The sequence below is a fragment of the Leucopleurus acutus genome, assembly GCF_964270905.1.
Source record: "Leucopleurus acutus genome assembly, chromosome: 2".
In the NCBI taxonomy this organism is placed as follows: domain Eukaryota; kingdom Metazoa; phylum Chordata; class Mammalia; order Artiodactyla; family Delphinidae; genus Leucopleurus; species Leucopleurus acutus.
Window position 1 is genome coordinate 89,335,316 of NC_139143.1, and position 15,139 is coordinate 89,350,454.

At 39.8% G+C, this 15,139-nt stretch overlaps 1 protein-coding gene across 1 annotated transcript in view; it reads left to right on the forward strand.

The window, feature by feature from the left end:
• The window catches only part of SPAG17 (sperm associated antigen 17), a gene marked incomplete at both ends in the record, with an annotated part of 215,536 nt that overhangs the window by 17,329 nt on the left and 183,068 nt on the right, over positions 1–15,139 (forward strand). The window contains 2 exon segments of the mRNA XM_082833052.1: positions 8,391–8,531; positions 9,137–9,220. Of these exon segments, the coding sequence (XP_082689178.1) occupies positions 8,391–8,531; positions 9,137–9,220 (225 nt within the window).

A 15,139-nucleotide genomic window follows, 5' to 3' on the forward strand; every position in this document is an offset into this window, starting at 1 on the left:
GTCCAAAGAAGATCCTCAGGACATATGCAAATTCAAAATTACGGAAATAATCACCTGTTTTAACCCATTTTTTGCAAAATTTTCTAAGGAGAATTGTAATCTTTTCTTTGCATGCCTTAATATTTTACCTTTGCACGTAGCTTTACAATTTACAAAATGCTTCAATATATATATTTTATCATTAGAGACTTCCCACAACCGTTGGAAGTTTCTATTATTAGCCCCATTTTTATAAATGAGAAAACTGAGTCACAAAGATAGATCCAAGGTCATTTAGCAGAGGAACTACAGAGGCAGAATTCGATACCACTTCAGAGCTCTGCATCTTTACACCAGAACTTCAGTAATTTTAACTAGTGATGACGTTTAATATTCATGAAGACAAGGAACACCAGACAGGTAGTGTGTGCATACACAGTAAAGATGCTTCCAGGCTTCTGAGTTCTCATCAGTGAATATAAGACATTACAGTGTTGCCTGAACATCCAGAGGATATGCTCTTCCTTTCATTCAAATGCTCAGTGATTCAGAGACATGGTTCCTTCCAAAGTGCTGAGTGTAGCCGATAAAATGCCACATACTTAGTTGGCATTCTCATACTAAGCATGTGTAAAACTTCTCTGTAGTGTGTGGTTTTGGCTGCTAAGTTCCAGAAACATTTATTGAATGCTACTATATGCCAGGCACATGGGCAAAGTAGGAAGTTATCCAGGTGGTATGATTCTAAGGGAACCTTTTACACTGGCCCAGCCCACTGCCTAAAATACCCTCCTTAGCAGGGCATCCCTTTGAGTTAGTCCAGGAGTCACTGGGATTCCTTTTTTGAAAATGAAGATAGTTTGGAAAGAAAAATATACTTGTTAATTTAAAAAATAATTTTTAAAGTAGTTTTTTAAATACTAAATTTCACTAAAGCCTTGAGGTATATTTATTCATCCAGTTACCAAAATCAACTATTAAGGCCCTGAGTTGAATAGGAGGTGATGTGGATAAATTGTATTCTACCCAGGAGAAGGGGATGGTGAATTCTAGAAATTCACCTGTAAGGGCCCAGGGAAGCCAGGATATAGCAGCAGGTCAGGAAGCCCATCTTATCTGGAGAGAGGGATGCACTAAGGTTCTCTATCAAGAATAAACTTCAGTCACTTTGCTTTTGTTTTTAAGAACTAGCTCTACCTGATATATTTCAAAGCCAAGTTCTTATTTGTTTAAAACCAAGTAAGCAGGTCCCCATCTCTAACGAAAATCAGCCTGGTAGCTGGTCCTCTGTGTGGCTACCTCAGAACTCATCATCTCCTTAGTCAGCCTCTGTACTCCTTATTTAACTCTATTCAATGTCTTTTCACGGTTGATGATAGGTTGACATCACTGACAAACCTGCACCAGGTGCCAAAGGATTTAAAGTTCCCTCCTGCCTCGCTCTCACATCCTCTCCCACAGCTCTGAGAATTCTATACCTGGAGAATTTTAAATATCCTGTGTTCATGATTTTTGGCCTCTCTTCCAAAGACCTAAAATATTTTAAAAATATATTAGTTAACAAGTTTATTGTTATCAAAGAGAAAATTATTTTATAAGTTGACTGTCACTTATGAGGCAGCTGTTGATACTCTGTTTGATTTTTTTTTTCTTCATTCACCCCTAAGCTTTCCACACTTGAAACAGCATGTATGGAACAACCATGTTTGTTCTAATGACTAACCCAAGGAGAAGCCCCCAAAATAATATCCATCATGATGGCTATGATTGTTGCTAAGTGCTGTGCTCAGAAAGATTCTCTATAGATTGTCTCATTCAATCTTCACAACAATCCCAAAAGGTAGGTACTGTAGTTACTCTCATTTATACATGAAGCACAGAGAAGTTAAGTAACTTGCCCAAGGACACACAGCTGGTTTGCTGAGATTCAAAAACAGGCATTCTGTCTCCTGAGTCCAGGCTCTTAATTACTATGCCACAATGACCTGTGCTTCTCCAAGGGGCCACCAAAATATGAGGGCGCCTTGTCACCTATGGGCAAGGGGTGCTGGGGCCCTCCCATGGCAATGACCCCAGTGCTCAGATCCTGCATGTGGAAGTACACCCCTGAGACGGCCAAGAGGCAAGGAGAACCTTGGAGTAGCTTGGTCCTGCTCTTCCCACAGTGGCCTCTCTGTCCTTACCTTGTCACCTGTTTTTATAGAGCCCATTTTGAAGGATAGTGCTTATGGCTGGGCCACACCTGAAACAGCATCAGCAGACACTTAATTATGAATTCACATAGCAGCACACTGCTGCACAAAGTGTATTGGGGTTGGGAGGGGCAATAGATGGAGAGAATCTGCTTTGCCCTCAGTATTTTCTCAGAGACAGCCTTGGCGTTTTAAATCAAATTCATCTCTAAGTCGGCCTTAGACCAACAGGCCTTCCTGGGATGGGGGCCCTCAATGTGCTGGCAAATGTTTAAATCACCTGCTCTCCAGGAGGAAAGCTCTTATTGGTAGCATTTGCCATTGCCTTAGTTTAAATGCTCCCACCACAGCAAGTTTCAGGTTACCAACACAGCCCCACTGAACAGGGTCAGGAAGAGCTGTGGGCAATCAGATCCAGCACACGCTTGGGCGAGGTCAGAAGATTAGGGTAGACAGACCCAGTGGTAGTGTTGCTGCAGGGGACAAGGGTCAGGTTCAGATTCTGGACCTAGAGGGTTCATTTTATGTGTGGCTCCTTCTCTCCCTACCCTACCCTGATACCTTCCACCATAGAATCAAGCTCTAAGAATATCAAAGGGGTCTTGAAAGAGAAAGGAATCATAGAATTTGCAGCCCAGAGGCAGTAGGTGGAAGGGAAGAGGGAGCAGGACATCATCGCTTGATGGGAGATGGGAGAAAGGAGGAAGAAGGAAAGAGATGGGAGGAATGGTTTTATAATCCACACATGTGTGTATGTGAGTCCTTGGTTTTTCCCTACTGTCAGGAAGAGCTGCCTCATTCCCCTGGTTGCCAGTCTGGTTGCTAGTCTGAGTCACTCCCAGGAAACATGTTTTAGCAGAGGAATGTCTTAGCAGGGTCTAACTCCTCACACCCTTGTTAATGACCCTGATATGAACAATGTTAGATCAGATACAGTCTGTTTTCCTCCCGAAGGACTTCAAGGCTATGTATGCCCTGCTCAGTTTCCTGACATTCTAGTGCTTTATGATTCCCAGGGTCAAAATTGTCATTCTAAGCATCTTCTCTGTTGAACAACAGATATTTACACAGAGAGCCTTGCTCTGTTTTCCATTCACTGTTGGACACTATGAGCTGCAAAACACATAAAACAATTTTTCCAACCTAAAGAGCTTACAATCTCGTTGAGAAAATGTGACAGCCATGTGAACTAATTCCTAAATAAGGAGCACTTATAACAGCATGATGATGATATGTCAAAGAATAGTCTTTATAATGAATTGTGAGGAACCTATAATTAAAGGAGAGTCTATAATGAGAACTTATTTAGTAAAGACAGTCAAACTGCATATCCTGGTCCTTTATATTGTTCTTGTTTGTTACGTAATGTGTACCCATTTTTTCAACATATTTCCGACTCATTTTACAGTTAGAATCCCTTTTTAACAAATAACGATTAGAGCAGCCAGTTCAATGTAATAAAAATATTTCTTCTGCTGGCCAACAGCCCATACTAACACTCCTTTGCTGATGGAGATCCAAGACTCCTTTTGAAGGGAAAACCCGGTATGAGAAAGACATTCACAAATCCCTGTCCATTTGGCAGTAAATCTACTTAACAAAAAGGTTATCCTTTCAGCAGAGTATTGACAAAGTACAGCTTTGCATATCTGCACGGTATTAAATAACTCTTGACAGAACCTGACTTTTTCAATGTTGCATTGATTTTATTTGGGGCTTTCGTGTCATAGAGCTCCGTAGGCTCTGATCAGTTCAGGGTGGATGACTGTGGGAATCTCACCTCTGATCATCCAGGGCAACAGATCCCCTGACACACTAGCAAAGGCAGCAGAAGAGAGCAGACATACGTGTCTGCCCTTGTCTTCCCCTGTATCAGCTGATTATTTGTGCTAAGAGAAGGAAGCAATCTCACTTTCATCATCCAAAAGCTACTTTTCACTTGCTTTTTTGTCAATTTATTTTACTGAAGTATTTTTGAGTTACAATGTTGCGTTATTATAATTTCTGCTGTACAGCAAAGTGATTCAGTTATACATCTATATACATTCTTTTTCATATTCTTCTCCATTATGATTTAATCACAGGATATTGAATAAAGTTCCCTGTGCAGTGTTTCACTTATTTTTGAGAGGGTTTTGGTAATTCTATTAGAATATAGGAACCCTAAGTAGAATTTGGAGAATTTGCAGTATATGAAAGAAAAATAGTTCTGGATCTACCCTGTGTCTCTGGGACAGTGGGCTCTCGTGAGCCAGCCAGATTCTCTGCATTTACGAGAGTACTTTCTTGCCATAGAAGTCTAGGGTCTAAGTGTTTAGGTTAGGACGCCCTCCTGCCAGGCTTCAAATTAGGTGAGGCTGATAAAGTAAATAAAAGGTAATGGATTGTGTCCATACACGACTTCATTCCATCCTTTGAATGAGTTTATCAATAACTGCTAGAGGGCAAGACTCAGCAATAACCATGTACAGTTGATGTCTCCAGGCAATAGAAAGCTGATTTTATTTCCTAAGGTGTTTGAGGTGTGCCAGACTAAAACCCTCTTCCTTCACTGATACATCTAGTGTGTAGTTTTCCTGAAATGATTAATGTTTTCTTTCTCTAGGCTTATGCTACTAATTACACCCAAGCTTCTTGAACTGTCTTAAACAAATTCACACACAGGTAGGAGCCCTGCAGGGCTCGCGAGTGTGATGAATCAGGTTCTGTGCCATATGCTTTCATTTCTCCCCTCTGGTCAACATTTGTTTTCTCTGTACTTATTTATTTCTCTTGCTGCCCTGTGAACTGAAATTTAAGGGCTGTGTTTAGCTGCATGTTGGGGTGGAATATGGGTGGAAGGGTGTATTTTAATAGTACTTTGCCAAATTTAAATTGGGTTGAATGTTTTCCAAAAAAATTTCCTATTTCTAAAACTGCTGCCAGTTAGGAGAGACTTGGAATCTACCCTTATCCTGAAATACTAAGAAAAAGCTCAAAAGTTGTATTTGCAGAGTGTCATTTACTTAACGAGTCTCCCCAGTTAGACACAGAGAAGTGACTTTGCTCTCCGTTATGAGAATATTGTGCATTTCCTGGCATCTCGCTGCCCCCTAGTGCAACATGCCAGTGAGCGCATCCTTCCCTGCAAGCAATCTTTGCTTTATTACTGTCTGATCAGTCCATTTCATGCTTCCCTGGGTTCTGGCAATGTGATTAAACACTAATCCATGGCTCCAACAGAGTCCTCCATGGGTCCTATTTTGCCAAATAGATCTAACTTCTGGAGCAGGAGTTTGGTGGGCTAGAGAGTACAGATGGGAAAGTGGGCTGGACTCTTGAGACCCCTTCCAATGGGGAGACATGGCCCATCTCCCAATGGGCCTTGTAGAGAGCTCTGAACATGAACAAATCTGGACCTGCTCTAATGCAGGCAGACTGTCTCAAGGTGATCTCAGGGAGCCCATAAGTTTCAGTACAGTGCCAAGAATCAGAGGAACTGATCTTATGTTAAGATACACTCCTAGAGTGCAAAGTAGCAAGAGCAACGGGCTTGAAGAGAGAGACCACCTTGGGAAATTCCCTCAAACTCTTTTAGCCTTTGTAAAACGACTATTGATAAAAAGTAATCTTCGGGGCTTCCCTGGTGGCGCAGTGGTTGAGAGTCCGCCTGCCGATGCAGGGGACACGGGTTCGTGCCCCGGTCCGGGAGGATCCCACATGCCGCGGAGCGGCTGGGCCCCTGAGCCATGGCCGCTGGGCCTGCGAGTCCGAAGCCTGTGCTCCGCAACGGGAGAGGCCACAACAGTGAGAGGCCTGCGTACCGCGAAAAAAAAAAAAAAAAGTAATCTTAGACATTGTAAGGTTTTAATACATTCATCTGTTTTTGAAGGTTCTGTACACTTTAACATGTGATCTAAATCTTCTTCTATTAGGTTTACTGTAGCCAAAGTAGCCATTAGGTGCAATTTAAGGATTATGGAAAGGCATTCTGACCCTAAAGGCTTGCTCTCAAAACTATTCTGAAATGATCACCAAATTGTGAGCCATGTATGTGGTCTCCATGAAGTTCTGCCAAAATGACCTTGAACAAGGTGTTTAACTTCATTGGGCCTCTGTTTTTCCATCTATAAAGTATTAGTGCCCCTATTTAAATGGATTACTTAGGGATTCAATGAGATAACATATGCCTGGCACATGGCAGATTTCAATAATTGTTAGTTCCTACCTCCTCCTCCCCCGACCCCTTTTTTCTGGACTGAAATAGTCAACACCCATCTTGGATACCAGATACTAATGGGTGGATGGTGGATTACGATGCCCTCTTTCTGAATTGTCCCCCAAAGAGCTGAGAGGCAGCCATCGCTTGTCACTATTAGTTTTGAATATTGGCAAGGAAATTTGCAAGAGGGAGTGGGATAAGGGGGTAGAGGTGGTCATTAAAATCTTCAGTGCTGAAAACTGTAACTGACAGGGACTTCAAGGTATTGCCTGTTCAGGAACCACGTCTGCTTTATTATGGAATGAAAGATTTCTGTTCTTTAATGATGATTGTAATTGCAGTTTTGACTGAGGGAGCAGACAAGAGAAAAGAAAGGCATCCAGTGTGGGGAAAGGTCATTTTGTGATCATGGAATTCTTTTTCAGAAGACTGTGTTACAAATATCATACTTGCTTTTCAGAATCAGGCTATTTGCAAAACAGATGCTCAATCTTCCTATGGTGAATTAGTAAACAAACAAAAAAAGATTTTAAACTCAGTATAACAGAGGGAAACACAGAGCCACACCTACATGCATGCGTGTACACATGTACAAACGCAAATACATACTTTGTAGATTAAATAGACATTTTTTATGCTTTTATGTGTGTTTTTTGTTTTGGTGATAGCATTGAAAATTGTGTGGGTTTTGTTACGTAGTTAGGGTTAGTGAGTTTCCATGGAGAGAAGTAAGAGAAGTTTAAGAACAAATTCTTAAGTTTAAGGACAAATTTCTCCTTACCTTTGATGGTAAGGAAGAATTTGTACTAAGGTCTTTCCTCCCATCTATACTCTAGTTCTGTCACTACCCTGACTATGAATTGGACAGAAACCAGAGAACCATGTAAAATTATGCATTTCATTAAATTTGTGTAAAGTCTTTCCAAATCTTCTTAGACATTGTTTTGGAATTGACCAAGGGGGAGTTTTACTGTATTTGTATCAGATCTCTGGAGTAGAACTAGAGGGAAGGTTACATATTGCCCTGTCCAACCCCTTTATTTTATAAATGGAGAAACTAAGGTCTAAAGAGGTCACAGGGCCAGAGTGCCCTCCCTTATTATTATCTCTCTTTCCTGTTGTCTGTATCATGTTTGCTTGGTCCATCTTCCCATAAGGTGGTGAGTGTTCAAAAGCATTAGACCTGATTTGCATGAGTTTGGCCTTCCTCAGCACCACACAATGGGAAAGTCGGTAAATTTCATTCTTAATCTCCTCCAGAGAATTACCTCTTCCCAACAGAAATTATAATAGAGGGAAAGGGATTACTGAATAAGAATATTGTTTTTTAGTAATTTATTTCTTTACACTATTCGACAAAGAATTTCATGTCCAAGTTTAATATTGCAGTCTATTTCTTGACAGTGGAAAGAACCCATATGTGAATTAGCAATGAGAATTTTGTGTTACATTAGGAGGAAAAGATGTGTTCTAGTTCTGTCCTTTACAAAAACTCTGGGATTGAATTTTACCTCCTATAAAAAAGCCCATTTTGCAACTCGTTCAATATCACCCAACAATCAACAAATATTTATCAAGCCTCTACTATGCTCCTAGCAGTATTTAGAGTCTTAAGATGTATCAGGAAGCAAAACAAAGATTTCTGCCTTGGAGATTGTATCTTCATGTACATTTGTAACATATGAATGAACTATTACTTTCCAACACCAAATTATTCTTGCACAGCATTCTAATGAAAATGTGTCATTTTTATTTTTTTATTTTTTTAAATTGTCTTCCTTAAAATAAAAGGCCTTGTTTCTCAAGAAAAATGCTTTTTGGGCAAGTTGCATGAAATTTGTCACAATACTGCCGCCTTGCGGCTGCTTGAATCAGAAACCCACATACACTGTAAGGTCAACTCTGTCTTTAAAGGTAAGGTTTATAGGACAATTATCCTGCTCTTCAATGGAAGCCTTTGATACAAAATTACCTAGCCAGGAGTACTTAGAATCTAATTCCTTCTGATTTTGTCACAGAATGACTGGAAGAGCTCCATCGCTTTTGTCGTTGGAAACCGAGTTGAGGATGAGCTTCTCATTCAAGCCCTCACCCTCGCTGTCCAAGTTCCTCAGCGCAGACTCTTCAGTATGGTTTCCTGGCAAGACATTCTCCAGCAGGTACCTGTCTCTTCCCACCCCTAAGCCCCTTGGAGACTTTCTTCTTAAAATAATAGAATAAAATAATGAAATAAATAAAACTATCATATTCTTGGGCTGTTTGGCAAGTTTTGGTGCATTACTTTGCACAAACACTTAGCTGGAATAAATTTGAATCATCTAATCTGGAAGGATTATTTTTTTATCGGTGAATGTTGCCCTTTCCACATTCATTCATTCAACAAAAATGTCTGAGGTCATACTAGGCTCCATGCTAGGTTCTGTGAGGAATTATTTAATAAAAGACTCAATAACAATAAAAGAAAAACCTATTTAATATTCCAAGGAAGCCCATAACTAACTGGAAAAATGAAGCCTCCAGAGAATCCTAGCTGTCAGAGGTTAGAGGGGAATGATAACACAGAAAAGTTCTGTCAGATAGCACAGCCTCATATAATTACTAACAGCTTACCGAAGTGACTGTAAATATTTGAATTAATTGATGACTATCTCTTCCTTGCTAGGTTCCCCAACCCCTCAAGTCACCGAGGTATTTGAAAGTTACATATATCTAAGGATTCTTTAAGAAAGCCTTTCTTTTTCATTATAGATGAATTTTCTTACAGATCAATGGAACAAGTGCACTTTTTGGAAGTACATCTAAAAAGGCAAAGAAATCTCTAAGCGGTAGTGCTCCCTTATATTGTGAGGTAGGTGAACGTATTGATTGAAGAGATTTTGTAACTTTTAGAAAACAAGAATTGAAGTAATAATTTTATAGTCACTTTTAAAAAAATTTAATTCATTCTTTGAAAGCAAATTCCCACTCATTGTTGGAGCTGTTTGTTCCTGATGGTGGGCGTGTGAAAAATCTGCTTCCCTTTTAACAAAATCCCCCTTTAGGACCAAAATTGTCCCAGATTGTCTACACTGTCACTGTATCCAATTGAAGAATATAAATCAGAAATGTGTGTATATGAAAGTGTTGGACCATACTTTTTCATGGTAATTACTGAGTATGTGATGGTATTAAAGGGGGTTGTGTTATTAGTGTATTACAAAGTGTTAGTTTTACCAAAGAAACAATGTAAAAATGCCCCAGAAGGTGCTTCCTGCACATGACAGAGAAACAACTGGAATAATTTTCCATCCATTTGTGAACTTTGTGTCCATTTTACATTCTACTTTAATCATTGTGAAAGTAAGGATAATCTTCAGATTAATGGTCCATTCCGTTTCTAGCAGATGCAAAAGTCTGGCCTGGCTGACCAGTGGGTTTGTGCAAAGGACTTAGAACACAGGCTCAGTACAGGGGCTTTCCTCTTACCCTGTCTTGTTAATATCCAACTTACAGCTTACAAGGAACTATAAAAATCCAGTGATTAATTAGAATATCACTTAAAATTTGTCAGGTACTATTTTATGACTCTGCAGACTGAAAGCATAAAGATTTTGGGATCTTTCAAGACGAACTTGTTTGTACTTTATTTCAGTGGTAACTAATAAAGTTTTTATGTGTCTCGGTTCTTGGGTGATTTCATGATGGACTCTGTAGTGTTGCCTGAGTACTATCTGAACAGGTTCCATTGGACTTATTTACAATTGCCAATACTGTGGATTTTTAGCATTAACTCTTGCTACACTACTCTCGCTATCATGGCAAAAAACTCATTCTGCGCTGATGAAGTCAAATAATGAGCCTTCTAGCTTTTGTTATGATGTCCTGCATGTGCATGCCCCAGTTGAAACATTATGTGGTACCTGGATTTAAAATATTGGAAGTTTTCTTCTGAAGTAGCCATAGAAATCCATGTCCAATTCTCAGGCCTGGGATCAATTAGCCCCCGCCTCCAAAGGACTCTTTCTTCTTCAAAGATGCTCAGTGAAAATCAGAGATGATAACGGGCCAGTTTTGACGTCTGATGTGGACAGGCATTTTGGCTTGGATGTGGGATAGCCCGATGTTACAAATCCAGAGTTCGGTTAGAAAGCCATTCCTCTCCAATGTGTGCTATGACTCCTCATAGCCTTCACTCAGGGGAGGTCCATTTCACATCTGGCTCCCCTGCATTCTTCCAGTGGAGCATTTGGGCAATAAGCCTCCCACACCCGCTCACATACCCTTTTCTGAATGGTTCCAGAAGAAAAGGGAAGGCAGCAGGAGCACCACAGAGATGGACCTGGGGTGCACCAGACGTGCATTAATGTCAATCACTGTAGCAAGAATGGATCAAAAACAGAAAACAAATTTGGGTTCCTGGGCGACATCAGCCATGGCCAGAATGCACATCTGGACAAGAAGGGCACATATCCAACCTCAGTCCCTCCACACTTAGGACCCGTTTTGGTCCCTCTTCCCAAGAGAAGTGAAAAGTTACAGGCAGTGCCTACTGAGAGCTCCAAGGCAGTTAGGAGTGTGGCCGTGAAAGAGACCCACAAGCCAAACTCTCTGGGGACCTCTGGACTTTCCAGGCATGCAGACAGCCGGCTCTTGACTCTATTTCTGCTTAAAATCTTGCACGGTCTGTGGCCACAGGTGAATTCCTCGGGAGCCTGTTTAGGAAGTCCTATGTTTTCCTTCTCAAAGGAAACTCTGCAATGGGGAAAGAAAAGAGAATCCAACAAAATTACTTATGTTACATGGGAAATTCATAGAGTTCTGTTTCCTTTTCGATCTCCATTTTGGAGGAAGGAGAACTCAAAATAGATATTTTAAAGGCCACGCACTTACATTGACTACTATTTGTAGGATACTCTCATTGGCCTTAGATCAGAGCCTCGTCGTTCTTACTTTAAACACAGTTCTAACCAATTTGACTTTCTGGTTTCCCAGCCTGCGGTCGATTAGGAGCAGAGAATTCGAGTGAAACTTCATTCTAGCGCAGTTGATCCATGAGTAGTAAGAGTGTCAGAACCTCATTACATATTTCCAATAACGACTTGAAATGTCTGGGCTAGCAAAGACCACATTCCACAATGATTTGCTCAAGCTTTCATTTGGATGGCTTGGTCCTGTGTACACACAGCCTCGTTTTGAAATTGTGTAATTTCCCCTGAAACTTTAGAATTTCATCTAGCCATGATATTGTATATATGAGAGAATATTTATTTATAAACCACAGTTCTTTGAAAACCTGCTTAGATTTGTGCTAATGTGATTCCACAGAGACAAAACTACCCATGTGTTCCTTCACCTTCTCTTTTTGGAAACAAGTTTTGCTCTAGCAGGAACTACTCCAAGGACCTATGTGGGAATGGGAAGAGAAGTTTCCCCTTTGCCTATAGTCTTAGGGATGTTAGCTATCACTTTATTTTTCTTATAGTAGTAGTAGTAGTGTAGTAGTAGGTATAGTAGTAGCATTTAATGAGGATGAATATGATTATGATCCCATATACTGGCATTACTTATAAGCATAATTTTCACCATGCAATCCTATTTGAACAAGTGTACGCACATGAGAATGGATATACAGATGTTGCCTGAATTATTAGTGACCAGTTTTACCAAATACCAAACAATTAACCAGTACATTCTTGTTCAAGCACTAGGTGTCAAACACTATCTAGACAATGGAGGGAGGGGAGTATGAATATTATAAAGACTTTAACCTCAAGAAGCTTAAGGACTAGTTAGGAAGGAAAAGAAATATATATATATATGTATGTATATATGTATATGCCTGACACATAGTAGGTATTCAATAAATGTTTGTTAAATTGAGTAACACAATGCAGAAAATAGTCAGGGAAGTCTATGAGGGACAGTTGGAGTGTTCTGGACATTTAAAGGAAGATGAGGTTACTGTTAGCCTGGGTGGATTGGGGAGGGGTGAGATCTAGAGGAGCTTTGTGGAGAAGGTGGCATTGGAAAGGAAGGGGAGCTGACAAGTCTGATTTTTTAAACATGTTATCCCGATTGACCCATATCACAGTTCTAAAAGGAAATGTATATATCCCCATCTTACATAGGGGAAGATGGAGGCATAGAGAAGGTAGGAAGCTTGCTAATTAGAAAACTGAAGAACTTGGATTTAACCATAGTTAAACACATAGCCTCAGATTTTTCCACTTTACCACAAACCCAGTACTCTTTCACTGGGCTCAAAGCTGTCCACCTTTTGGATGGATAGGTCTTGACTTTCAAATGTGGGAGAGGGCACATTCTCTGAGAAGGGAACAGCTCAAGTAAAGGCATAGGAGTGAGAGAGAAGACTGAAAGCATATGTACTAAATTTGTAGTTACATGGTACAATACATATGAAATAGCAAAGGTAAGCCCTGTACATATCTTAATTACAACTTTAAGATCCTAAAGGTGGAAATCTATGAGAAAGCATTTCAAACACTGGAAAAAATCTATGCTTTAAGATTCATGGCTGCACTTAAATTAATTCACTAAATATGCACAAATATTTGTGTGTGTGCTTTATGGTCCACATAGAGAATCTGACCTGTTCGTTTGCAGGTATACTCAGTCCTGACCTAAACCAAAAAGGAAAATATTAATGGTCATCCAGAGTCAACTGAACTGTTACCTATGAGAGGGGTCTAAGTATATCATACATGCAAAGATCATCCCTCTTATGGTTAAATCTGATACACGGTATGTGAGCACTATGAGAGATGTAAAATTTTCAGACTTTGACATTGTAGTTTTGATAAATTAGAAAGAAAAAACTACCAACTGGGCAAGGGGGTTGTTTATCCAACTTATCTGAAATTAGAGTCTACCATCTTAAAAGTTGTATATTCCACTGCGTAGTTCTCATTCCATAAGGGTGATCGTCATGCCTCCCTATCGGGAGATGGGCCTCTATCCACACATAGGCTGTGGTTTATGTGCCTGTCTGTGACTTATTCAGAAAAGAGAAATTGGGTCACTATACAAACAAAACCCAATAGTCTGCTGAAACAAAAATCATCTTTAAAGAATGAAGTTTTTTATGTCCTTGTTTATGTCTCACTTCCTTCAAAGAATAGTCAATTCTATACAATAAAGAACTTGGACAATCCTAAAGATTATGTGATACATTGCAATTTTACAAATACAAATAATTATTAATTTTCCTCTTTACTCCTCTCAGTAAAAACTAAAACTTTTAATTTAAATATTAAAATGGGCTTTTCCATTGGGAGATAATTCTGGGAGATTATTAAATGTGGAAAGACTTTTATGGTATTAGATATGAGAGTAATAAACCAAATGCAGTTAAAACAGATATAAGATGCAAATTTTATATCTTCTGATCAAATTAGTTTCACCACATTTTTAAAACACTTTGCTAGTACTTTAGATTAGAATTCCCAGATATAATAGTTCCATTTCTGGTTCCTATTCCTGGGTGTGTAGACATATTTCTCAGCTCTTTCCCCAAAATGTGTTTATAATAACTCACAAGTAAGAACACAGACTTAATTATTATCTAGTTGCCTCCCTTTTCCAGATTCCTAATATGAAACATTTCTTAAACAGTGCCTCAAATTAATAATCTATTCAGTAGAATTGTAAACCCTTATTTTTGGGGGTGGCCCTTGTCAAAATGAAAAATGGAAAACTCATGCTTCAGAGATAGGAACAAATAATAAGTGAACACATTTAAGAGGTTTGAAGTTATTAAAATGGCAGATCTACTGGGAACAGAAAGAGCAGTATGTCATGGAAGGAACGAAGGGAAAGTGAGACAGGAAGCATTCTCTGGCCTTTTCAATCCTGCGTTTTAAAACAAAACAAAAAAAGTCAGGAAGAATTGGAAGGTAGCCAACCTAATGCCGTTATTTCATAGAGCTTAGGGACACACCAGGAAATTACAGACCAGTTAGTTTAACTTTACTTGTAGGGAAAGTATTAAAAACTGCTGCAGGAGATCAAGTAAAAGGATGCTTAGAAAAGCACAGCTTGATTAAGACAAGCCTGGCCAACGTGGTTTTCGGAAAGGGAAGGTCATGTCTTAGGAACTTGTTGAAATTCTTTGAAGCTATTATGGCCAGTACAGTCTTCAAAGAACACAGCGAGGCCCAGGGTCTGAGTATCTTTTCTGTTCCACATCAGTCCTTCAGGGATGCTTGCAGAACATGGCCCACATCAGGGCCTTGGCGCTCCAGGTTTAGAAACCACTGTCAAAATAGAAGAAAATAACCTCTGATGGAACATTTTTAAAGCTGGAACCGATTAATACAACCTGATATTTATAAATGTAAAATAATGACTTGGAACAAAATTTAGGAATATTGAGCTGTAACAAAGAAGTACTACGTTGGGACTATAAAAACAATCTGGGAGTTGTTGTGTCAAAAGCTGGGCTCTGGAGGCATTTCTCACCCAAAGAAGGGAAAACGAGGAGAAATCACAGTGCTAGAAATGTTTATAAAGGGTTATGAAGAGTTGCAAGCGAATGCATTTTGTCGAAATGGGAAAAAGAGCAGTCAGATGGCTTATCAACCCTGAGCCTCCTCTTTCTGGAGGAGGCCTGAGCAGCCCAGCAGAGAAAGTAAGGCCAAGCTAGTCACTGAGGAGCAGAAGGTCAGGGCTCCTGGGGTGCAGTATGTTTGCTTCTCATGTCAGAAACCTGGAGTTCTGTTTTCAGAGGAAAGCACAACTCAAGCAAAGGCACTCAGAGACATCCAAATGG